This window comes from Xiphophorus couchianus, chromosome 14, assembly GCF_001444195.1.
Source record: "Xiphophorus couchianus chromosome 14, X_couchianus-1.0, whole genome shotgun sequence".
Classification (NCBI taxonomy): Eukaryota; Metazoa; Chordata; class Actinopteri; order Cyprinodontiformes; family Poeciliidae; genus Xiphophorus; species Xiphophorus couchianus.
Window position 1 is genome coordinate 9870174 of NC_040241.1, and position 24842 is coordinate 9895015.

General features: G+C 41.5%; 1 protein-coding gene across 1 annotated transcript; it reads left to right on the forward strand.

Annotated features, from left to right (window-relative positions):
* The first annotated feature begins 97 nt into the window (after positions 1-97).
* Positions 98-24317, forward strand: acin1b (apoptotic chromatin condensation inducer 1b). Its single transcript, XM_028037312.1, has 17 exons — positions 98-270; positions 2455-2520; positions 2605-2716; positions 2810-2880; positions 3629-4957; positions 5597-5679; positions 12279-12399; positions 16264-16309; positions 18080-18225; positions 18595-18741; positions 18860-19031; positions 19597-19742; positions 20703-20810; positions 21883-21990; positions 22117-22483; positions 22933-23030; positions 23119-24317. The coding sequence occupies exons 1-17, from the start codon at positions 136-138 to the stop codon at positions 23449-23451; spliced, it is 3588 nt and encodes a 1195-aa protein (XP_027893113.1). The 5' UTR covers positions 98-135; the 3' UTR covers positions 23452-24317.
* Positions 24318-24842: the final 525 nt, after the last annotated feature.

Genomic DNA, 24842 nt, shown 5'->3' on the forward strand with positions numbered 1-24842 from the left:
GGGACTGCCGAGCCCTGCCACTTTATTCTTGTAGCGTTCAGGACAAGCCGAACGACTCCGGAAGCTGCCGAAGTGTGACGCCGAGCAGCAGCCGTAGCGACGTTCGTCGGAGTTCAGACGAGCGGAGGGAGCAAAATGGCGGACGAAGATATTACGCTTGATGGAAAACCTTTACAGTCGCTCCGAGTTGCTGATTTGAAAGCTGCTCTGGAGCAAAGGAACCTACCCAAAAGCGGGCAGAAAAACACTCTCATAAAGAGACTTAAAGGGGTAAGTTTTTGCCCCTGCTTTGGGTGTCTGTGTCGAGTCCGGCTAAGTTCGGTAAGAAGGCGAGCAACGGCATCGGGGGGGTAAACGTTAGAGGCCGTAACAGTGTGTAGAAGCGGGAATGCCTAAATCACCACGCACACGATATTACACGTCAACAACTGTACGTTGTAACGGCCCTAAGTGACAGTAGGACTAAAAAACCTACCGAACACCTTCGGACTGGGTTTCCAACAGTTCGCCGAGCACCGTGTTGCACATTGTTGAACTGTGCACCTGTCAAGTCGAGGCCTAAGCTGAGAGTAGCCAACAGCCGCACAGAGTGTACAGTACATGACAGCCCCCGTCCGCGCGCATTGCATGTCTGTGTGTGTGGGGGGGCTTACGGGAGCGCGCGTTGCGATGTAAACAGTATACATACGTCAACAATTACTACGGTATGCACTTTTTCTTTCCAGGAATGCCTCCTATGCATAACAGGACTATGTTGTTGATCCGGACTTTTAGCCAATTAGCAACCGGAAACGTAGTTTGAATTAATGCTAAAGATTAAGTTCATATGGTCCTATCTGTTGAAAGATGCATCCTCGTCAAAAAGTAGCCAAGTTTATGCACTTTTGTCTTATTCATAAAATGTTTATTTTTTTCGAGGCCTTAGTATTTATTTATAAAACACATTTATGGGTGACTTTGCACCAACTTTGTAGTATTTGTACCACCTCAGAACAAACAGCATATGCCATCCAGAAATATATGAAACTCAATACCTAGGAAACACAATATCTTAAAAACTCTTTATTAATATTTTATAAGACGTAAAACATGTGTCTGGTACATTTAAAACTGTCTTTGAAAGGTAAATGTAGCAAAAGAAAAAATAAATGCATAGACATTTGTGGGAATTTGTGCAATTCAACACTTTTAAATAAAATGTTGAAACATGAAAAATATTGACTCTTAGCATTATTATTATCATCAATGAAAGAATGACGCAGAACCTTTTTGGCCCCTAACCTGACTGTGTATAGAATAAGCAGTCCAAATCTCTCTCAGTGCACTGTGAATTCAGGTCTTCCTACAGAAAGTTTGTGTATAGCTGGATAAATTTGGATAAATTGCTTTTCCCAGAATAAACTGGTATCTTGGCTAAATAATTGCACGAGTGCTTTTTGTTGAAAATTGTGTAACGAGTGAAATATCCTTAGGAAATGTAACAAAGGCTTATTGCATCCCTGAACAAGAAATTCTATAAGTAAATAACTTTCAAACTCATAAATAAGTTTGAGTATCTTGGTGTTTTGAGGTGTTTGATACAAACTGCTGATTTTTTTTTACAACTTTGCCCACAAATGTATCAAACGCTGCTTTTTCAGAATAAATACGCCCATGTCATACCTAAGTCTTTTCATTTGGGTTTTTCCTACTTTATTTTGCTCAACATACAAAAAAGTTGACATTTTTATTTCATTTTTGTAGTTTATGGAGATCTTGCATTTTTGATTCTAATTTAAATAATCTGAAATTGAATTTTCTGAAACCTGCATATCTCTGAATATGAATGGGATTAGTTGGAATACGTAAATTTACTGAATAATATGTCATTGGTATATTTGTGGCACAAGCATTTCTAATTGTGCTTGTCTAAGTCTTGATATGCAGTAACAACATTAGACATGTAAATATTGTTTGTGGTGTGAATATCTATAAACTGTTAAAAAGTGCTGCTCGGTAGGCTTACAATGAACACTCAGAGAAGTCCTGAGTCTATGTAATTTTATAGACAACCATTCCTGTGACTTACATGCAGCCAAAACATGTTTGTTTTTCCTGCATGCATCATTCAGGGCGGAGTGTAGGCTGTTTGAGTTAGTGTTAACATGATGTTGGAATCTGACAGCAAGATTTAGCTTTTATTTAGTAATAAAAGTGTTTTTCAAATGGATTACTGCACTTCCTTTAAAAATTCCATATTTCCTTTGAAGTTAACATTTTTAATAGTGAGATTGGGTGTGATCCTTAAAGGCAATAATTATTAAGGGAATGCAATCTAAAATTGTTAGTATTTTGAGGACAAAGCACATACAGTACACTGTTGCATTAGGGCAAAATTAAGATTAATAACAAATAATACACATCATCATTTGCTTCATTTAACCTCTTAAATATCGATGCATTTCCTCCCTGTAGGCTCTGATGCTGGAAAACCTGCAGAGGTCATCGTCTTCTCACAGTGGGCTGCAGCCTAACTCTCAGGTCGGAGATTATTTTCGAGCGGTTTTAGTTTGACAACATTCCATGTCCAGATCTTGCCATTTGACCTGTTGTTCTGTGTTGTAGATAGGAGAAGAGATGTGTCAGAACAGTTTCATTAAACAGTACCTGGCCCAGCAGCAAGAGCTCCTACGTCAGAGACTTGCGAGAGAGGCTAAAAAGGAAGAGGAGGCTGATGGTACAACACTTCTATAGATATTCAAGATAACCAAACAGCCATCCGGTACCAACTGCTAATACTATAAACCCTGCCTTGTGTCCCGTCCCACAGAAAGCGCAACCGGACCAGAAGAGGATGAAGACCACTCGGAAGACAATGACAGCCCTTCCTTTGTCAGGAAGGTCAGTAACCTGAATAAAGAAATGAGAAAAACAAGGGATGTATATCGTTTAACTTGGATAAATGATACATTTATGGTGCTTTTATAATGTTCTTTTATTCCATCAGCTTAATTCATTAAGTGAAACACATTGCATAGATTAATTAAACAAAATTCAATTCAAATCAAATTCAGAAATACTTTTTAGATCCCAAAGGGAAATTAAATGTTGTAACTCATTTAACTGAGGAGTTATTGTGGCTGGTGATGGCTGTGGGCAAGAAAGATCTCCTGTAGCAGTCTGTATTGCAACAAATTTGATACAGCTTCTAACTAAAAACTATGTTTTTTCTAATTTATTACATATGACTGTATTTCCCTTGAATATTTTTAAAATTTGTCAGCCTACAAACACTAACTCAAGTCAATCTCACTGAGATTTTATATGAAAGACCAAGACAAAGTAATGTCTTGGTCTGAAGTAAAACGGAAAATAATACAGGGGTTGCGTTTTTTTCATGACATGGAAGTTTGTGGATCTAATGCGACAAAATGTGAAAAGGTTCAAGATCTGCAAGATACAGCAGCAGACAAAGTAGTTTGGAGTTGTTTAAAGCAACAAATGTTTCTCTCTGCTTCATATTAAAAATACGGTTTCCTGGTTTTTGATCAGATCAGAACAGATGCGGATATTGATTACATGCAAAAAGTATATTTTTATAAAAACCTTCAAAGATAAAAAGAAAATATTCATTTTCTTTGTCCAATAGCATCCAGGCACCCTGGACCAGCCCTTGGCTCCTGAGGCTGGAGGAGAAAATTTGGTGATTGGTCACCGACCTGCCGCTGCGTCCCACCACCGAGAGTCCACCGAAGCTCCAAGAGCCAGGACGCAGCGGTCCTCCTTCCAGCAGGGACACAAGGAGCCAGCGGCCGCCTCCCCTCCTCGAGCCGTTGCCTCCTTCTCGCTGCGTGTCCTGGGACAACCAGACAGCCAGGGACACCCGGCCACGGCGCCCCCCGGCCAGGAGAAGGCCGCTACCTCCCTAAGCTCTCCCAGAACGGCCCAGCCTGCGCTCAATCTCAGCCGATCCGCCCGTGGTTCGGCTGACAACCACGTCCAGAACGACAGCGACGAAGACGACAACGACGATGACAGCGACGACGACGAGGACTGGGGTCCCAGTTCTGGAGGGGCTCGGAAGAGAAAGGCGGCGGTTCCCTCGAAGCAGCAGGTGGCTGCCAGTATGTCGTCATCAGCTGCAGCGAGATCCAAACGCAAGCTCCAGCCTCCTCAGCACATCCCACCTCCACAGGTCCACGACACTCCCATGCAGCTGCGCCACCCCACACCTCCTCCATCTCCACCCCCGAACCTGTTCCCCCTGCCCGACACTCCAAAGCAAAGCCCCCCCGACGATCAGGAACGAGACGGTGCACGTGACCCAGGAATGGCGTCCTTCCCACCTCCCGCCATGCAGAGGCAGGACTCCGACTCCAGCTCCGGCTCCAGCAGCCCCGAACCTCCAGCGAAGCGTCGCTCCGGCCCGCTGTCGCTGCTCATGCACAGGATGGAGTCAGAGGAAACAACCTCATCCCCCGGGTTCTCCGGAGAAACTGCACACTCGACTGCCACGTGTTCCAGCGAATCCCCTCTTCAATCAGCGGAAACCAAAATGCAACAGGAAACCAGAGAGATGGAGGATGAGAAACAGCTGAAGAAGGAGAAGGAGAGTCTTAAAGCACAGGAACGAGAAAGGGAGAAGAAACGCTTGGAGGAGGAGAGGGAGAAGGAGAGAAAACAGCTGGAAGAGGAGAAGAAGCAGCGGCTGAAAGAGGAACAGGAAAAGGAGAAAAGACACCAGGAAGAGGAAAACGAAAAGAAACGCAGGGAGGAGGAGAAGAGACGAGAGACGAGGCTGAAAGAGGAGGAAGAAGAGAAAAAAGTGAAGAACGAACGGAGAGCAGCAGCTGAGGAAAAAGATTCAGGTTCCTCCTCTGATTCCGACTCCAAATCAGAGTCCTCCTCACGCTCATCATCATCATCATCCTCGTCTTCCTCCTCCAGGGATAAAATTCAACCTGCCAGTCAGCTGAAGGTTGGTGCTTAATTGGTTTCAGTGTTTTCATTCTCAAGGACTCAGAGAATGAGAACGTACAGAATAATCTCTTAAGGGTTTTGATTCCGATACTAAGGGTTAAATACACTAAGTGAGGGGAAATAAATGTTTTACTCAGAAATAGCCCATTAGAAATGTATTTATTTATAGAGAAAAATACTGACACTTTATAATTCGTTTACCTATTCTGCTTACTGTTAATGTATCATATGCCTTTATGTTTAATCTTGAGAGGCTTGGCTGATGCAGCATCTATACCTCAGCAAAAACCGTAAAAAGACCGTTTCCTTCTTGGAAACATTGTATGTTGCTGGACAATTTTGTCTCGAAAATTAGAAAAGATGTAAGTGGGATAAATCTCAGTGAAATGCAGCCCTGATATCACAAAACAAATGATTTTGCAGATGCCACAGCTGGCACTGATATTACTGGAGCCTCTACTGAGATGCTGTGTTTTACTAGTTTTTTTTATCAAAATCACAGTTGCTGTATGTGCACCAATCTGAACATTTTTTTAGTTTAAATCTTATGGAGCAAAATAAACTTTTATTTATTCTTGATGTGCACTGTTTTGTTTGCATTTGCCTTTCATTTGTCCTTCTTTCATTCATCTCACAGAAAGCAGACCAAGAGCAAGAGCCTGAGGTTCATAAAAAGACCGAGTTCAGAAAAGACTCAGAGAAACCTAACCTTTCAAAAAGGTAAGTGATCATTTTAATTAACATATTAAGATTATCTAAATAAAATTATATCTATATTCAGTCAACAGATTTATTTCAAGCCATTCTTTGAAGAGTAAATCAATCGCTTTCAAGTTAAGAGATTTAGATATTTTTTCTACACTAACATGTTGACAATACAAAGTCCATGGGTTGTATAATGGACATACTGTACATCCAGTCTTTGGTCTGTTTCATAACAAACAATGAAAGTAGCAGATATCACAAGGTAAAATGTGGCTGTCTGCAGGTGAGGTTTTGGACATTATTGGGTTATCACTTCGTTGTTTATTGTGCTGTTAGATATGATGTAATACACGATTTCATAGATATTACTGTAAAATTCTCAAACCTTACGAATATACTTTATTAATATGCCAGTACCTCTGTGATTAAATAAGTGCAGACATTAATTTAACAGACTAAGCAAAACCTCTGAATGCTATCGAATTTTTGAATCAGGGTTTGTGTATCTGCTGACTTTTTAAGCTTATTTAAAATGCAGGAAAAGAGAGAAGTTCCTGATAATGTTTGATACAAGTAATATCCATATATTAGCTGATATCAAAGCAAACAAAAGCTCAAACATGAAGTGTCCTGAATACATTGTTTTCAAGATTATGAATGAAGAAGCAGCCTTCTGGGTCATGAGATTATTAGAGATTGAGGTCATAAGATTTTTAGACAGTTCTGATCTTGGAAAGTTTTTGTAAGCGTATTTGGCACATACCAAACCCTAACCCTATCTCTTTTTTGGGGGGGGAGGAGGGGTTAAGACGTCCTGCTTGACAAGCTTCTTTAATTCTGAATTTCTGGACCCTTCACATAAAATGGCTCCTAAGCTTACAGGAAGAGCCATCTTATAAGTATGTCTCTAAACACAACATAATTGGTTTGTTAAAAACAGCCTTTCACTTTGAAACAAACTGCACGCATTTAGATCAAAGACACTTTCAAAGATTACAAGAATGTCCTTGGATATAAAGTATCAAGAAATCAAAGGTCATGTAAAAGCAGCACAGCATGGCACATTAAAAGCATCCGTTTTTATTGAGCTGTTTCTTGTGGTTTAAGCTGCTGGGAAATATGAAGTTGAAATCAATTCCCAACAAGTGTTTTTTACATTGCTGCATGGTCTTTATGTTATTGGTTTTGTGAAGACATAGTGAACAGTAGGTGTCATTACACCAGCAAAAACCTGAGACTGGATCTGGGAGAAGAACGAGGCTTCGGTTGATTTGCAGTCATGTGTTTTGTGACTGAGTATCACTGGTCAGATTTAGGTGGCAGAACAAACAAGAAATGAATTAATAAATGAAATAATTGATTTATAAAATAGCAATTGTAAAAACGAACAAGCCTTTAGCATTAAAATAAAGCTTAACGATAATTTTTTTTTAAAAAATCTAAGGACAAAATTGGTGGTTTAAAACAAAGGAGTGTGCAATCTGAACGGGTAGATGTTAAGCTGATGGAGCAGCTTTAATAAGTGATGAAATATATTTAGAGCCTTACTTATCCTTGAATGCCTGGTGGCGTTGAAAATCTCTTGACTTCTATTTATTTTCTTTGAAAGGAACTAAAGGAACTGTTACGTTGTGCTTTTTTAAAAAACTGAATAAAGGACAGGAGAATTAACACAGATAAGAAGATAATCATACTTATAAGACAGAATATTGTCACTTTTTCTTCCAGTTGTTGTCAGAAACTGATTCAGACAAATACTTACAAACATAACATATTTCATCAATCCAAAACTATGTTGTTTTTTTTAGTCCATTTCACACCTCCTACTAACAATAAAAAAACACATCTGAAAAGATTGTTGAGATTTTTGCTTAAGTCATATATCCAAAAACTAAGCCTGGGAAGATAACTGGTGCATGATAAATCATTTAAATATTTAATTACTTAAAAATAACGATGCTGTATTATAAAACAAACCCATGTCTGGGCTGTTCAGCATCATTATAACACCTCCGTCAAAACGGTGCCCTTGTTTTCTCCTTGGAATAATAATTATGGTCCTAACTAATAGTTTTCAGCCATTACTCGTATGTTAGAGACGTGCGCCACGTTAAAGCGTCATGCTAAGCTTTTATTTTGGAACTCCCAGACCGGAACTCGGTCCCGCATTCTGTAAGGCTTGCTCGTCCTTAGCCAACATGGCCATCGTGCATGCACCGCATCCCTGATACAGACGCAGTGTTCGGCTTTTGAGAAGCAGAGACGTTCGCGTCAGATTCTGCGTTTTATTCCTCCGACTCCGGCCCTCACCTGAGCGAAACAGCCGCTAGCGCCGCAGTGTCGATTTTACCCCACGGGAGTTTTTCCTTTCGCGGCCGGTCATAATGCTGTCCGAAGGCAACAAAAACGGGTAAGGGTGAGCCAAAAGGCGACGGAAGGCTTCAGGTTGCAGCTTGTACTTTTCCATCGATAATGTGGAAATCGGAAAGGAGAAACGTCTGTCGTTTTTTTTTTTTTTTCTCTCGCCGCATGCTGCTGATGTAGCCGGCAGCTAATGCCTGGCTATGAAATATCATGTCATCCATTCACATTGGCCTGGTTAGCGTGTTGCATGTTCGCCCATGTGAGGAAGACCGGGGGTGGGGGCGTTGGTGAAAGCCTTTTGTTGGGTGAAGGAGCATTGAAGATTTTGTTGGGGGAGGAGGAGGGTCCCCTTTTCTTTTGATCAATGCCTAAAATAACTGAACATTGAAGGAAACTAATGAATAACTAATGGCCTCAGATACCATGTGGAGAGGGGGGGAAAAAAAACACTGATTTCTCTCCCTGCTATTCCACATCAACGCATTTCTAGTTCTTCAGGTCCATAATGTTCTTGCACAAAGACCTTTAATGAACATCATATTTATTTCTGGAATTTGTGTGGCTATAGCTGGTAATGATCTTTGCGTTGTCAAGGGAGATCATTAAAGCAGACATCTGCTGGCTGTACAGTGGTCCCTTATGGTGTGAGATAATTCTCCAGCTGGCACCAGCATTCATGATCTCCTGTGGGATTCCACTTTACCTCTCATTTAATAGGTAACAAATGTGTTGGGCCGATCTGTTCATTTTGTATTAGATCTGAATAATTTTGTTAAGCTGCTGTAAGTCGTTAACTAGCAGGGTTGTTGTTTTGTTCTTGAATAGCTTGACCATTTGAAAGTACTTTCACATTTTACAGCTTATGAAACAGCTCTTCAGGTGACAGTTGGACTTCATTCAGCTTCCTCATTCCTGCCTCGTCAGACGGATAGCAGCCTATTTTAAAAGAGCAGCAAGTGAATTGATTATTCACCTCTCTGCTGAGACCTTTTATTGCTTTAAGGCAGTAGAAGCAACACACACACTCCCCCCCTACATGTAACAATTTTACCCTCTTGCACTCTCCTGATCGTAAAGGTTGGAATCTTTAGTTACACCTGCGCAGGTGTGCCTCTGGCCTACGCTTTGAGAATTTGACATTCAATCCAGAGGAAAGTGAGGAGAAATTGTGTTCGGTGTCCCTGAGAGTAAAGAAAAGGGTGTCCTTTTGCTGAAACCTAGCCTGTGACTTAATCTTTAGAGTTGGAGGGTGAACAGGCTCTACTGGAGCTGGAGCTTATTACTACTTTCCAGGCCCTCCCCTGAAAGATACTTTGAAACGGTGCCAGCAGGGATGTTGCATATTACATTCAAAGAACTTAATGTTAATGAATGTTAATGTTAATTGTTAAAGCATGCTATGTAAAACTTAAGTAATTATTGTGTGCATTATTTATAGTATGTTACTTTTAGAAAGCTTTGACCCTACAATGCTGATTTTAATTGATTACACTTAACGGACTGAAATGTTACTTTTTTTCTTAACCTTTCTGCAGTGATTGGTTATTAATTATTTATTGGAGATAGATACAAAGTCTCAGTGTGTGAGCGCTGTTGTGAAAACAGGGCTGCACCAGTAAGAAAAAACTGGTGCAGCCAGTAATTACATTACATTACTCTGTAATGTCATTACAGAGTTTGTAAGCTGTTTTTGGTGTGTTGTATTAGCTGTTGGTGCAGTTAGCATTAGCAACAGCAAAGTTCCATCTTTGTATGGTGTATGTAACCTTAGAGAATCTAAATACTTAGTTTAACTCTTAACATTTCCACAAAGCTCCCAACCTTATCGAAGTCCAGGATGGGGGCTTGACCAGTCGATTCCAGTCAACACAACATTGTATTTGTGTTATTTTCAGTCTTTTAAAGAGATGCATCTGTGTCTTTGTTTTTTTTTTTTAGATCCACGACAAGAAGCACAGCATCAAAAGCTTTGGATCAGACATCAGTTGTTGAAGGGAAATCTGTTACAAGTGTTAATCTCTTCTTGGTAGTGCTAGCGCACTTCATTCAGATCAAATGTCGCATTATTATTTGTGGCAACAAAAAGGATACCCAGCAAGTGGGCTGTAGTTCCAGCTCGTTGTCTTTTTTTATTCAATTACAATGTGTTTTCTTCTTTCTGCTGTGCAGACTAATCAGTTCGTAGTTTAGTAAAACATCTTCAGATTTGATCAATATTATTGGTACATTTGTATTGTTGTCTTGTGGTTCATTTAGCCTCATTTTGGAACAGAATAAGAGGATGAACGTTTCAGCAAACTAAAGACAAATCATTCCCAATTATTCTGTTGCACATGCTTTGCATTTCTGAAACACGTTCTGTTGCATTTCATAGTTTCCGTTATATGCAAACTCCGGCGTACAGATTCAGGGAACTTCTGGCGGTGGAGGAAAAGGAGCAAACAGGTCAGAATGAAGGGTGCTGGAGGATGCGGTTCTCCCACCTACAGGATGCCGCTTCTGTCAAACCATGAAGGCAGAAGCCTGTGATGATGCTGCCAGAGTGGGTTGATGGTTAGCTAAAAATAAAATTCTGTTTTTGTTTCATTTTTAGAAAAGCATAAAAACTTTGAAAGTGGCACCATTAGACGAACAGAGCCGTGTGAGGTCGCACTCATTGTAAGCACAATGGCTGTACAGCTGAGTGACCCCCAGATGGATCAGATGAAGGCCACCCACAGACTCATCCCTGAGTTTACGTCTGGAAGTATGAGTTAGTTTGTGACCCTGGGTGTCAGTTAGCTGGTGAGGTATTTATAGCACCAGTGACCCAGATCATCAGCCTCCGGCACCCTTCTTCTGGCTCTTCCTGTTTCTCCTCTTGTCTTGACCGGACTCATTTTGTGTCCTGCTGCACAGACCCTCACATGGCTCCTTGTAAAACAGAGGGCAGCGGCCACATTGGTCACCTTTAGTTTAGATTTGTGTTCTTCAATAAGTGATTTAATAGGTAATTCTACAGTTATTATTAACCTCCAGGTTTACTTTTATAGTAAGGAGTTGTTGAAGTTGGGAAGATATTTATAGAACAGATTTTTAAAAAAATGTATTTATTTTTTTAGCCAGGGAGCAAATGGCGATCATTAAACAGATTAAATATTGACTACAAAATGAAGTGTTAATGACCAAACCATTTAAATGTTTTCCAGTAAAAGCATTAAAACTGGGATTTACTGACCACCACATTAAAAAAAAAGATTAAAATGGAGTCTTGGTTTTGGCTGAAAGTTGAGGTTGTCTGGATCAAGAATTTTTTGGAACATTTGAACATCAGCTGTGATATGATGCTCCAACAGACTTGGCTAAAAAGCAGCTATAATGTTCTGACACTTGAGTTGCTTTAGTTCATGTATTGCACCTGCAGTTTTTTTTTTTTCTTTCTTTTTGTTAAATGCAGAACGGCCTTCTGAACTTCAAAGCTAAACTTAGCAGGTATACTTTCTGTTGTGAAATGACTTAATGACTCATCTCATGGCATATTTCAGTCAGGTTCCAGTTAATTGTGTTCAGATATGACTTTTAGGAAAGAAACAGTCATGATACCTATCATTTCAAAAAGATGACTTCAATTTTATGTGGAATTAGAGTGGAACTAGACATTGGGATAGACTTTTTCAATGCTCATCATTTTTTCATTGTCTATTTTCACTCATCAATTTTTAAAATGATAATGACATTTAAATGCACTTCACTTTCATTCTGTTTAGCATTCAACAAACTGATTAGGTAGTCCACACCTTATCATCGAGCTGAACCCATTTAACTTTTTCTCTGCAGTGAAGTTTTGAAATCGGGTAACATTTCAAAACTGTGAGTAACGTTAAAACTTGTCAGATTTTTACGTCACCATTTAAAAGTAAAAATAAAAAAAATTTGTCAAGTTAATGCGACCCCTGATTAAGACATCCCTAATAACAAACCCTCTTTAACAAACCTGCTAGCCTCATTTGCAATTTGTAAATGTGTATTATTCTTAGTATGTTGCTATTGATTGAATACCAAACAACTTTGATTGTAAACTGATTCCTAAAATCCATTACTAAGTACTAAAGGTCTCTGAGAAAAAATGAACATTGTCCTTTTAAGAAAACATGGATCATTGTTCTGGTCTACATCGAACTAAACGTGCAAGGAGCTGCTAACCTCTCTCGGTGTAAGAATTTCAGTGGAATTGTGCTAATAACCAGTGACTTTAACCTCTCTTCTTGCAGGGAGGTGTCTGAACCGAGCACAGCCGCTGTTACGGAAGCAGAACCGGACTCTGAGAGCTCCATGGCCCAGCAGCCAGCTTCTGGGGCTGAGCCAGAGAGCAGCGAGAGCCGTATGGAGGAGGTAAGGTCACTGGGAGGGTGTGGGCGTTTGGGTCTTGGCTCTGTCTCCCACTAACCTGCATCCTCACTCACGTGAAAGCATGCTTCGTTAGCAGCTCTCGGGGAGGGTCACTCAAAACCAACAAAGCCCTAAACATAAATGATTTGGGCACATATACAACTTTTTACTCTTGCTACCTTTCACCGTAAAAGTAGTTGCAACCCTTATCACATTATTGAATTGGATAAAATCTAAAGCAACGGGCTGAGTTGGACTTGGGTTTTGGAGTTACTTGGGAATTAATTCATTCCTTCCATCTGCTTTTAACTCAACTTCCATTTCAAAGCAAGCTTAGTCATGTGGATGGTCTCGCACACGTCTGTTGACTGTCTGGGCCATGCAGCGGTAGGTTAAGTGCTGATGCTGCTTGAATGAGAGAGGAGAAATGTTTCTCGTCTTTTAACTCGGGCTTCCATTTTCTGAGGAGAGTGCATGCTTATTATATCACTCCTACTCACTCATGAGTTAGTAAAGAGGAGAACGTGTGATTTTAAAAGCTCTCTCAGAGATGGCAACTATTGCTTAGCAATTTAACAATGCGGATGATTATTTCTGCGCCTTACTGACCTCCTACTGGCAGCTGTTTAAATGAATGACAGTAATAACATAATTATAGATGTAGTGAAAGTTTTGTTGTTGTATAACTTGTTTTAAATGGGGATGCACCAATCAGATATCAGAATACATCATTTTTACCTTGATACACTCTGATTTGTAATCGGCGGCTTTTTTATTTTTTCTGTTGGTTTTTGCAATCAACTAACAGCATGTTCTGTAAAACTCACATGTTCTGTTGTGTTATGAACATATGCTTTTATAAATAAATAAGCATAATCCTGAAATTGGATAATCATCTGTTTTATTCACGCATTTTCTTTCTTACCTTTTATAAAATGAAGGATAACGGCAGATCAGACATCAAAGAAACAGATAGGAAAAGCCTGATTGGTGCATCTCTACTTAGCAGTCTCATCTCTGTTCATTCAGTCTAGATGCATTTGCTAACTCATGCATGTCAAACTTGTGCAGAGCTACTTTATCGTCCCGCTTCAATCAGGACGTGCCCTTGCAAATGGATTTTGCTTTTTTACATCAGAAATAAGATTATCCTAGAGCATTTTTCACTGCTAGACTTGAGCCAGTTGAAGACAATCAGATGATCGGTTTGTTTTTATGTGGCCGTTTTCAGTGTGTGTCTCATTTTGGCTCTACCTGTCTTAGCTGTGTACACCCTGTGGCTCTACATGGTGAAGGCCGTTAACATTGTGTGCGCATCGAGATGCATGACCAGAGCTTGCTTCTCCTGTTTCTTTCATGCTGTTCTCACTTTGTTTGGATTCCCACTCGTTTCCTCTCTCACTTTTGTACGCTCTTCCTGCTTACTCTCTCTCCTCCTCTCTATCCATTATTTGCCTCTGTGTCCCATCATGATTGCTTTTCTTTTTCTCTCTGTCTTTCTCTCTCTCACTATATATTGATGGTGTGATTGCTGTTTTAAAACCCCATTGATTGCTTTGTTATGAAGGTGCCCATGCCTCTTCCATTGTCCCTATTGGTACCTGCTGAGTACTACTACCACCAGCACCACCAACAGCACCTCTTCCACTCCTCCTACTCCTTCTACAACTCCCGCCCCGCTATGCCAAAGTACGTCGATGGTGCCTGAGTTAGGCCCAGAGTCTGCAACCCCGCGGCACTGAGCAAAACCCGCCGGCTTGGCCCTTCAGTGGCGAGCTGAGCCAGCAGGAACCAGAGCTCGCATCAGAGCTGTGCCGAGCAGCAGCAGCAGCCATGGTTACTGCAGTTGTCATAGCAACGTGGCTGCAGGGGTTGGAATCCTGCTGAGCTGACTAAAGCTGGACTGTACTGCACCATGTGGGGTTGATTCCCTAACACCATGTTGAGGAGAATCAAAGACTCAAGGTGTCATCCTGAGGCAGAGGAAAGAAAGTTTCAGCTCCAGCTCGGATTTGACTCTTATGGTCCCACACTGCCCTCTACTTGTGTGGTGGAGAATTGACTTTGGACTGAGAATTGATGCAGTACGTCATGATTCACCCAGAGGATTATTTCTGGGTAGAAACATTCAAACACGTCCAAGAAGAACTGCTGCTGAAAGATGCTTCCAGCCACAAAGGGTTGGATTTTCTATTTATTACTTTTTTTTTATGGATATTTTCTTGTGGATTTTACAATTGCGAGGCTCCCACTTTGAAAACATGTCGATGCCTGGACACATCACTGCAACAGAAACTGTTATCCATCTTTCGACTGCGTGGGAAAAAAGTGCGAAAGACTTTAGACTCTGAAAGGACACACCATGCGTCTCACCCGGCACTTTGATTTCCTGTGGACGCACAGAGAATCGGCTCCGTCAGAGTTCACCTGCAGAACTGAGCAAGTTGTGCCTCTTTAAACCAGATCCACACCGCAAGTAAATCCAGCATGGAGTTTGTGATGCTCTGCCGCTGAATTGCAACAGTTTTTGTCCAGCTACTGTTACTCCAACAAAGTGTCCTGATCCTCTACATGTGGTCTGCATTCAGCACTGGGACTACAACATGTTTTGTTTTGGTTTTTTTACTACTTGCCTGGATTGTTGTTTTCTAAAGACTGCATTATTTCACCTATCAGAGACTGAAAGACAGTAGCCTGCTGTGAAAAATCAACATTTAAGCTTCTGTTTAATCTGGGAGAAACAACTGGAACGACTCAGTTGACAAATAAAAACATCATCATTTTGCTGCTGCTTCATCTCAAACCTCTTTGGGACAATTTCGAAGACTCTTGACTGTTCCCCCTCCCCATCCATCAGAGGTACATCACACCTCAGAGACATTAACTCCACCCCCGCCCTGCCTCCATCACCATCTACCAGGCAGCACTATGAAACCTGAGGTTCCTAAAAGACTGAAACGTGACTGTGAGCAGCAGTAAACCCAGAGAAAGTCTTCCCCCGCCCCGTCCAAGTCCGATCCAGTGATCAGTTCCCGCCTGCTGGTTAATCTGCACACTGAAAGCGAGCCCTGCACTCACTGCTCTGCCTACTCTGATTGGATCCTTGTTTCCTAGACACAGTGCACACTGTGGTGCGGTTGGGCCCATAGTCAAGCCAGTAAGGAATCAGGTCTTAAATGGTACCAGGAAATGACTTGTCAGTATTCCTCTTATTTAAAAATGTCTACAAGTGATAGAGTCACTTTCTTCTTGATCTTAAATTTTTCCTGTAAGATCTGCGTTTTGGTGTAATGCAGTTAGCACTTTGAGAACCTCCAGTTTATTGAAAAGTTGTTTTAAATTTGGGAGTTCTCATTTTTAAACACACCGGCTGTGAAGCTAAAGCGGTGCTGTGTTATTAAGAGGGGGGTTTATCTGCATTAATAATGTTTAAAAATATAAATACCTTTTGTTCAACACTTATTTAGTTACACCATCACTGTTAAATTCTGAACATAGAAATGGATTTACAGCAACTTTTACTGCATTTCTTGTAAATTTATATTTAAAAAATTACCAGATACTTTATTTATAACACATTTTGAAATGGAAACTTTTGCAATTTCTTTATTAGCATCAGTCTTCCACATACACATTGCAGCAATAGGTGGATGACGGATCTGTCAGTGTGGATCAGCGAGCCCTTAAAGTGGCACAGTTAAAGTCTGCAGGTCTCAGTTATTCTAACTCACCTTTCCCCACCCCTCCTCCACTTTTCCTTTTCACCTCCTCTGTGTTGTTACCCGTTTGGGTCTGGACTCTGGGTTCTCATCTCGCCCCACACCCCTGGGGTCTCTGTATGCTCTTTCTGTCTCCCTGTCTTTCCAGAGCACCACTCCTAAGGCTTTTGCTGCTCGCAAGATCTCCCTGTCCAGTAAGTATTGCTGTTGCACCTTTATCATCTCCCACAGCACCGGTTACAGTGAAAAGAAATGCCAAGTGAGATATTTGTTGTCACTTTTTTTTTTTGCGGTGGTGTTCTTTGTAGGAAGGCTGATTCTGTAGCTTGTTGTCCACTAGTTTGGGTTGCAACATTTGTGGAAACTTCAAATGTAGTTTAATGAATCGATTTGGATGATGTTCAAAACGAGTTCTTTATGTTTCTATTGTCGGAGCCACAGCTCTGTTCCTGAAAAACATCAGTTTTTCTGCTGAAACAGAGGAAAGAACTGCTTTGGTCAGGACCTAGAGGCGCGCTCTGGGGAACAGCGGCCCATTAAAACATTGTAGTGTCACGTTTAAAACTTCAGGGTTTAGTTTTTGAGTTGGTACCAGCCTTTCTGTTTTAGTCACCGTATTTTCCGGACTATAAGTGGCACTTTATTTCCAAGTCTGACCTCCCTGCGATGTGTAGTTCATAAAGGCTTTTCTGTTTCGTTTTTTCCTCTTTATGACGCAATATTTGACTGATGCGACCTATTCTCTGGAGAGACGTATAGTCCAGAAATACATTAGTTCTGATGAACAGTATCTAAAACAAGTAATTTTCATAATTAGGAAAGATTTCTCAATCTCCCTTGAGATTGTTAACACAGTCCAAAGTTACCAAAGTTAACACAGTCTGATTGACGTAAAATTGTAAACTTTGGCATTCAGATGTTTTTTTATGTGTTAATTCACTCAGTTTGAACCAATGAGACATTCAGTCAAAACAAAACACTTACAAGTCCCATACACACTCAAATGAGAGCTTTAGTTAGTAGAAAGGTACGGTTTATTTCTTCTACAGAAGAAAATACCCCTGTGGAAATGACCCAACTTGTATTTAAAGCAACTGACAAAACGGCGTGGTGTCTGCTGTACAAGTTTTTAAAAAATCTTTTTTCTTTTAAGAATGTCTGTTTTTATTTACAAATTTGATCCAAATCAACCAGAGAAAGTATGAAAAGCTGCTGCTTTACACCTAAAGTAACATGCTGAATGCCTGTTTACAGGATATTATTTATAAATTGTAGCGTAGGAGAATTTAACGGTCCGAACTATGCTGCTTGCTCTCCTGAGAATCAGCAGAGGCAAAGGGGAGGATGGAGAAAACTGACTCTGAAAGGAGTTTGCTGATGTACGTTCCTTAGTTTTTCAACGAGGCCTTTAACAAATGGCAACTATTTGTTATTTTCAGACAGATTTCTGAATGAAGCAATGTCAGAAAATGCCCAAAAGACAGTGATGTTGTGCATATTATGGTTTTTTCTAAGTTGTTTTTCCAGCTTTGATTGAACTTCTTCATCAAACTGTGGATTTTAAACTGGCATTCACAAACTCTTCAGATAGTCCAATGCTGAGATTAATTTCAATACTGGCTAATACATTTCAACTTTTGATACATTCTATTTGGATACTTTGCATTTATGTGGCATCGCACATTTTTCTATATGGGTCCATATTGGAAGTACAGCCAGTATTTCTACAATAAATATAAAGTTTTAAGTAACTGGTATACAGTTAATAAAATAACTTTTCCTAATTATTCATACTCATTTTTCACAAGTTGCTGCTAATCTTACCTGAACTATTTGGGTCAAAAGGAATCCCTTTGTCCTTTCAGGCTGTGGGCCTGCAGTAACGTGTCTGTTGGTTTCCATCCCCTGTAGAGTGAGCCACAGATGTTTCACGGCGATAAAGTGCATCTTTCTAACACCTGCAGGCAGCAAGGTGTCTCCGGCCAGCGCAGATGGAGGAGCGGGAGAGTCCGAAACAGGAAGTGCAGCAGGGAGGAAGAGGCGGTGGGGCTCTAGCACAGCAGTCACGGTTAAGAAGCCATCAATCAGCATTACCACAGACTCCCTGAAGGTACGGACAGCTCACAGGGAGACAAGCTCAGAGCAGAGTGGAAAATTAGCTAAAATATGTGAAACTCTGTTTAGTGAGTAGAGCATTTGAAACACAGTAAGCTGTCACACGTGCTGGAAATGAGTTTTTCTTTTGTGTTAAAATTTTTCTGGCTTCATGTTTAACCAGCTTTAACTTTGGGTTCATGAAAAAAAATCCATACACAGAATATCTTTATGCAAACTTGTTAGCTTATTTGCTTTTTACTTTATTTTAGTTATTAGATTGTATAGAAACAAATTTGAAATTATTGTAGAAAATATTGAACTTTTTTCAATATCTCTTCTCTTTTCCCTCCACCCTCCCCTGTCGACCGGTTCTCTCCTCCAGTCTTTGATTCCAGACATCAAGGTGAACCAGGAAGCAGTGATGGACCTTCACCCCGAGGAGCTGCAGATGTCCGGAGACGAGGAGAACTCCGACGCCGGTCGGAGCGACCCAGACAAAGGTCTCAAGATTCGACGCACCGTCACGCAGGTCAGGCGGGGGAGGGCATCTTGATGCTGCCGTTTTTTTGTTTTATTGTTTTTTTTTTTTTCCTCAAAAGGTCTTTCTGTCTCGATTCCAGTCTGATGACTCCTTTACTCCCTCTCAGGTTGTTCCCAGTGAAAGCCAGGAAAACGGCCAGGCTAACGTAGAAGAAGAAATGGAGAAATCAGAGGACGAAAAACAACACAAGACTTCTAAAGACACAAAGAAGAGCAGTCTCTCTGATGAAACGTCCGAACCACAGATGTCTGTCAAACTAGAAGGAGAGCCAAAGAAAGGTGAAGTTGGACCACTTTTAGTTTTTTACCCGTTGAACAGTTAAATATTTTTACATTTCATAGTTTTTTTAAAATTCTGATTTGATTTAAAATGTACTTTTATTCTTCTTCTAGTTTAGTTTTTTTTCAGTAGCAATATGGTTCTTTCAGATTAATTATTCATCTGTACTTCCATCTTTTTAACATTTATTTGTTTATTTGTACATCCATCCATCTGTTTGTTCATTTTTCCATCTATGCACTCTGGTTTTTGTGGGTTTTAGATTTGAAGAATAATCTGCCACAAATTCCTTTTTAAAATTTTTGTATTTACAAAACATGTTTGAAAAACATGACTGGGAGCTGTGGAAATGTGATTCTGGACAACTCTGGGATTTTCACATGGGAAGAAATGAAGGATCTCTGCTGCAGTTTTCCATAACCACCATGAGAGATGCTCTGACCACATCGAAGAATTAAATGCCTCCATCTTGAGAAAAGATTCAGTGAATAGACCGTTCCTGTGCAGCTCTAAACCACCTCCGTCTGCCTACCTGACGGTTTTACTTCTCCATCTCTCCTCCAGTGTCTCCCAGCGACAGTCTGGTGCGACGCTCCATCAGTCAGCAGAAGTCTGGCGTTTCCGTCACCATCGACGACCCCGTGCGCGCCACCAGGCAGCCGTCGCCGCCTCGGGGGAAAGTTTCTAACATCATCCATGTTATAAACCTGGTGAGTCACTTACTCTGGAGATAAACTACAAAAAGATTTCCTTATAACGCAGAAAAGAAGCTACAGTAAAAATTTGTTGCCTTTTTTTTTTTTCTCCCCCAAATACTTTTAAATTTGCTCAGCTTGCTTCAGAGAAACCCTCCCCCACATTTTTCATGAATGAGGTGAATGAGGCTGCTGCCAGTGTTGGCACCGCATCATCGTCTAGAGCCGTAATTACAGTCAGGAACAATTACCCAGGTGTTCCAGCTGCAGTCAGGTGGAATCTCCAGCAGGGCATGTCTAACCAGACGATGACAAGACGAGACATTACACATTTAGTCATTACATTTTTTCAGCCTTGTGTCATAGCGGCACGACTTAAGGGCACACAACGGTAAAACTCTGTAGATTAGGCTGGCTAATTTCAGTGCAGATAGACTCGCTGCTCTGTTTATTATTATTTACCCTCGAGATACTAAATGGGAATTAAAGAGTATATCTTTATTTTGTCCTTGGCACTAATGGTGACTTTTCACCAGAGGGTGGCACTAAAACTGAATACATATCCTGCTGAGCAACAGGAACACATGAGAGAACAAGGGGAGAAATAAAGCAGAGGTGCTGAGATGATAAAACTCCAGTTGACAGTTTTGTATGTTAATTCTTGCAAAGATCTGTAGATTTCAGTTTGTATGCTTCTTTTCAAAGACAAAAGATGAAAATGTAATGCCTCCAAAAATGAAATGAAGCATCTGAAGTAGGTTGTATACATCACAAATTACATGATTTCAGTTCTTTGACTCTGTTGTGTTGGAGCAGGGATCATTTACCTGTCTGAGATTTGACGTCCACCATTTTGTTTTTGAATTGGCCAGCACACCTATCAGCTCATTAGAAATAAACAACTACTTTCTCCTGTACACGTTCCACCGTTTTGTGAGAGAACGACTCTCCTTCTGACCCGGCTTTTCATCGTAGGTCCGACCGTTCACTCTGCTCCAACTCAAAGAGCTGCTGAACCGAACGGGGAGCGTGGTGGAGGAAGGCTTCTGGATCGACAAGATCAAGTCTCACTGCTACGTCACGGTAAGGACAAGCTGCTCAGCGCTGGGCACTGGGAGTAGATTCACTACACCGAACACCGACATTTTTATTAATCAAACCTGATTGCCTAAACTAGACTGTTATAAAATTATGATAATTTTATGGTTTTATTAGTTCAACTTAAAAAGTTGACATGTGCTGAAGCAGCAGATGTAGGTTTTTGACCGACACTTGCTGCGTCTCTTATCCATTTTTTTGTTTTTTTAAAGAAAATTCATTCACAGACATGGGCTGATGTAAGATTTTCACTGTATGAGAACTTTGAGTAAAAATGCAAAAGATGCCACAAAATAAAAGTAAACTGAAACAGAAAGTTGTTGATGTCGGGTGAAATAATGGGACATGTTCAGAAAAGATGTTTATTTTTATTTACCATTTAATAAATAGCAGCTAGATTTCCATGAAGCACCTTTTAGACTAATTTAGCCTAAAAAGATGAGCAGCTCAGCGAATAGAGGTTGTGATGTTTGTGCCTTTAGGCTGACTGGAGACCAGACGGGTCATGGTTATCTGGACTTTGATGGTTTTGTTTTTAAACGGTGTTAAAGATGATGGATCAGGCTTCCTTCAAAATATGTCAGGACATCAACAGGTGGGGGAGGGGCAGCACTGTTACTCTTTGATAATTATGTTGTTTTGAAACGTTCATAAGTCTGTATGCCGTAACAGCATTGACCGACCCGTTACTACTAATAAGGCTAATGTCTCAATTGAAGCTTTTACTTTACTTTCCTACATTTACCTCTAATATAACCAGCATTTTCACACAGGCGTCTCTTTCATCTTTTGATGTTGATTTATGTTTTTTGAGATGCGGTTAGACTTTCAAAGTAATGCTTTCAGGACAGCAGCTAATGATTACTCTCATCAGTTATTCTGACAGATTAATCAGATTAAAAAATTGGCACATTCTACAAATTTTTCATTTAGTCTCCTAAAGTTTTTTAAATCGATTACTAAATTAGTTGACGATCGTTCAGATAATTGATTAATCACGATCAATTTGATGAATTGCTTCAGCGCTCATCACTTTTGTCCTGTTGTGTTCTGGCAGTACACGACGACAGAGGAAGCAGTCGCCACCAGGACGGCTCTTCATGGAGTCAAATGGCCGCCTAGCAACCCCAAGGTGCTGGGTGTGGACTTCTGTGAGCAAGATGAGGTGATGAACCAGTACCAGTTTACCTCTGGTTTCTGTTGGACCCCGGGTCTCTCTTGTCTAGATGTTTTGTTTGGAACTGCTTTTGTTCTTCAGGTTGTTCATGTCCATTTCGTATCGCCCCAACAGCTGGATTATCACAAAGGCATCCGGAAGCCGGAGAAAGACCAGGATCACGCTGCCCCGGCTGCCCCTCCTCAGCCCCGACTGCCCCCTCTGATGCCTGTGCGAGACAGGGACAAAGACCAGGACAGGGACAGAGACCGCGAGCGGGACAGGGAGCGGGACAGGGACAGAGGTGTGCGGGACCTGCTGGCAGAGCGACAGAGGGAGATGGAGCGGCGGGAGCGGGCGCGAGGAGAGCGGGAATGGGACCGGGACAAGGTGCGGGAATTTGCGAGACCCGGAGAGGAGGGCCGGCGATCGCGATCCAGAGAGAGGGAGCGCAGGAGGAGGGAGCGAGCCAAGAGTAAAGAAAAGAAAACCGACAAGAAGGGTAAGGAACTTCAGGGGATCAAATGGAAATATAAAGTGAAAAAACAGACGGGTGTGACAGCTCATTTGCTAATATTTTACAAAGATGCAAAGCTTCGTAAAAGTATTCCTCCTCACTTATTGTTAGCCAAGAGGAAACACAGGGTGTCCAAGCAGCCTTAAAACGTCTTAAATTCATGCATGTAAAATTGAGGTCTTAAAATGTCTTCCGTTGATTAGGGAAAAAGTTAATCACAGGTCTTAAATTTTGTTGTGGCAGCAGTATTGAATCTCATATTCTATGTAGCTTTATTTTATATAGTTGAGGCTACCATTAACCATCTGCTAATATACCCTTCCTAGCTAGCTAGCAAGGATACAGCTATCTCTCTTATTTACATCCTTAATGGTGAGTGCAATTGTGTCGCCAGTCTGCTGGACGATGATCCATGTCTGTTTTCTCTCTGACAGAAAAAGGAGATGAGCCTCCTGCTAAACTGCTAGATGACTTGTTCCTCAAGACCAAAGCAGCTCCCTGTATATACTGGCTCCCCCTCACTGAGGAGCAGGTCGGTCTCACTTTATTTTAACACGGTTTTAGTCTTCTGTTGTTTTATGCTGTATGGCTGACTGACTCAAACCGATGTGTAAACTCAGGCAAACCAGAGGGTTTCAGACCGCGTGGAACGGCAGAAGGAGCGCGAGCGAAAGCGCAAGGAGCTGGAGGAGGAGGACAAAAAACGTGACGAGGAGAAAAAAGAGAGGCTCAAGGGCCGGGAGAAGGAGGGCGGAGGCGGAGGAGGCGGCGGCGGGGCCGCAGCGAGCAGCGGGGTGCCTGGGAGAGGAGGCGATGCCGAGAAGGAGCGGGGCCGAGACAGAGAGGGGGACAAGAGGAGGGACAGCAACCACCGATCCAGGCGACCCTCGCCGGGGCCCGCCAGCGCCCGGCGTTCCCGTAGCCGCAGCAACCCCCGCGACAGGCGCCGCTGAGGCGCTGGACGCTGCGGGGAACGATAGAGGGGAGGGGGAGGCAGAGGACGCAGCAGACGGGAAGTCCTGTGGTCCTCTGCCTCGCCACACTTTAGAAGGCTCAACATGACACTGGGATCTTCCACACACTCCTGTCGTTGCCCCCTCCTCTTTATCGTTCAATTACAGAAAACCATTTCTGATTTATAGGAAAGTGTCCATTTGTCTTCGTCCCTCAAAGCGGTTTTCCTTCGACCAGTTCTTTTTTTTTCCATTTTATCAATCCTCCGTCACTGAAGAGATGTATAGCAGAGGGCGGTTGTTTTCATGCTTCCCGCTTCGTTTTGTCCCACTGAGGTTTTGGGGTGACTATTTTAGCTCTGTGGTCGCGCAGTTCCTTCCTCCTCAGAGCCCTGTAATAAAACCAGTCCAGAATAGATCCCCAAACGTGACCCGACATGTTTTCTAGCAGTCGTTTTACTGATCAGCACTAAAAGTCAAATATAACTATCTATGTAAATACCACAAAATTTACAAATGGCCCCTAGTCAAATTGAAGGTTATTTTATTTTTGAATGGTAATTATTTTCTCAGACGGTTGTCAAGTTGGAGCAGGTGAGACAGAAAGAACTGCTCTCAACACTGAAACAAGCGAGACAGGAAAACACATTACACCGAGCCGACGTGAAGGAAACGGATCTGTAAAGCCGACCCGCCTCACCCCTCATACTTAGGAAAGCAAGAATACAAAGGTTCATCTTCTGATAGAGTAACATTTGCAGTTTTAATATTTTACATTTTTTTAGTTCCAGTTTGGTTTTTTTTCCCCCTCCAAGTGCTGAATGTACCAAGAATTTAAGAAATGAATAAATTGGTTTACCACACCATCTGATGTTCGTTTTGTTGCATCATTGCGAACGTGTCGGCCATTTTGAATTTATTCCTTCCAATAGCATATTCTCACTCAGTTATCTTTGAAGATTTGAGTTACTTTACGCTCCAACATAACAGAGTCCTCACCCATCCTCTTTTTAGTTACTCATGCGAGAAGTTTCTAGAATATCTGATCAACCCAACAATGCTCTCAAGGACTTTTCAGAACAGGCCCACAGCATCACAGATCCTCCCCCATACTTACCAGTTATCTTATATTTTCCCATTGTCATCCAGCTTGGGATTTTTGTACAAACCCAGCTAGTTTTTGTTGAAAGACATAATCTTTGGTGTCCTCTGATCAAAGCAGTTTACTAAACTCCACTAATTTGTTTGTGGTGGAAGATCAGAAAAAGGTTTTTCCCTGGCAAGCCTCCAAGGCAACTTTTAATGGTTGGATTAAGAGGATTTTTTCTCCCTTCTTTCTTCATCCTCCTGGCACGATAAATACAGGCTCTCAAATCTAGCAGCTGAGAAAT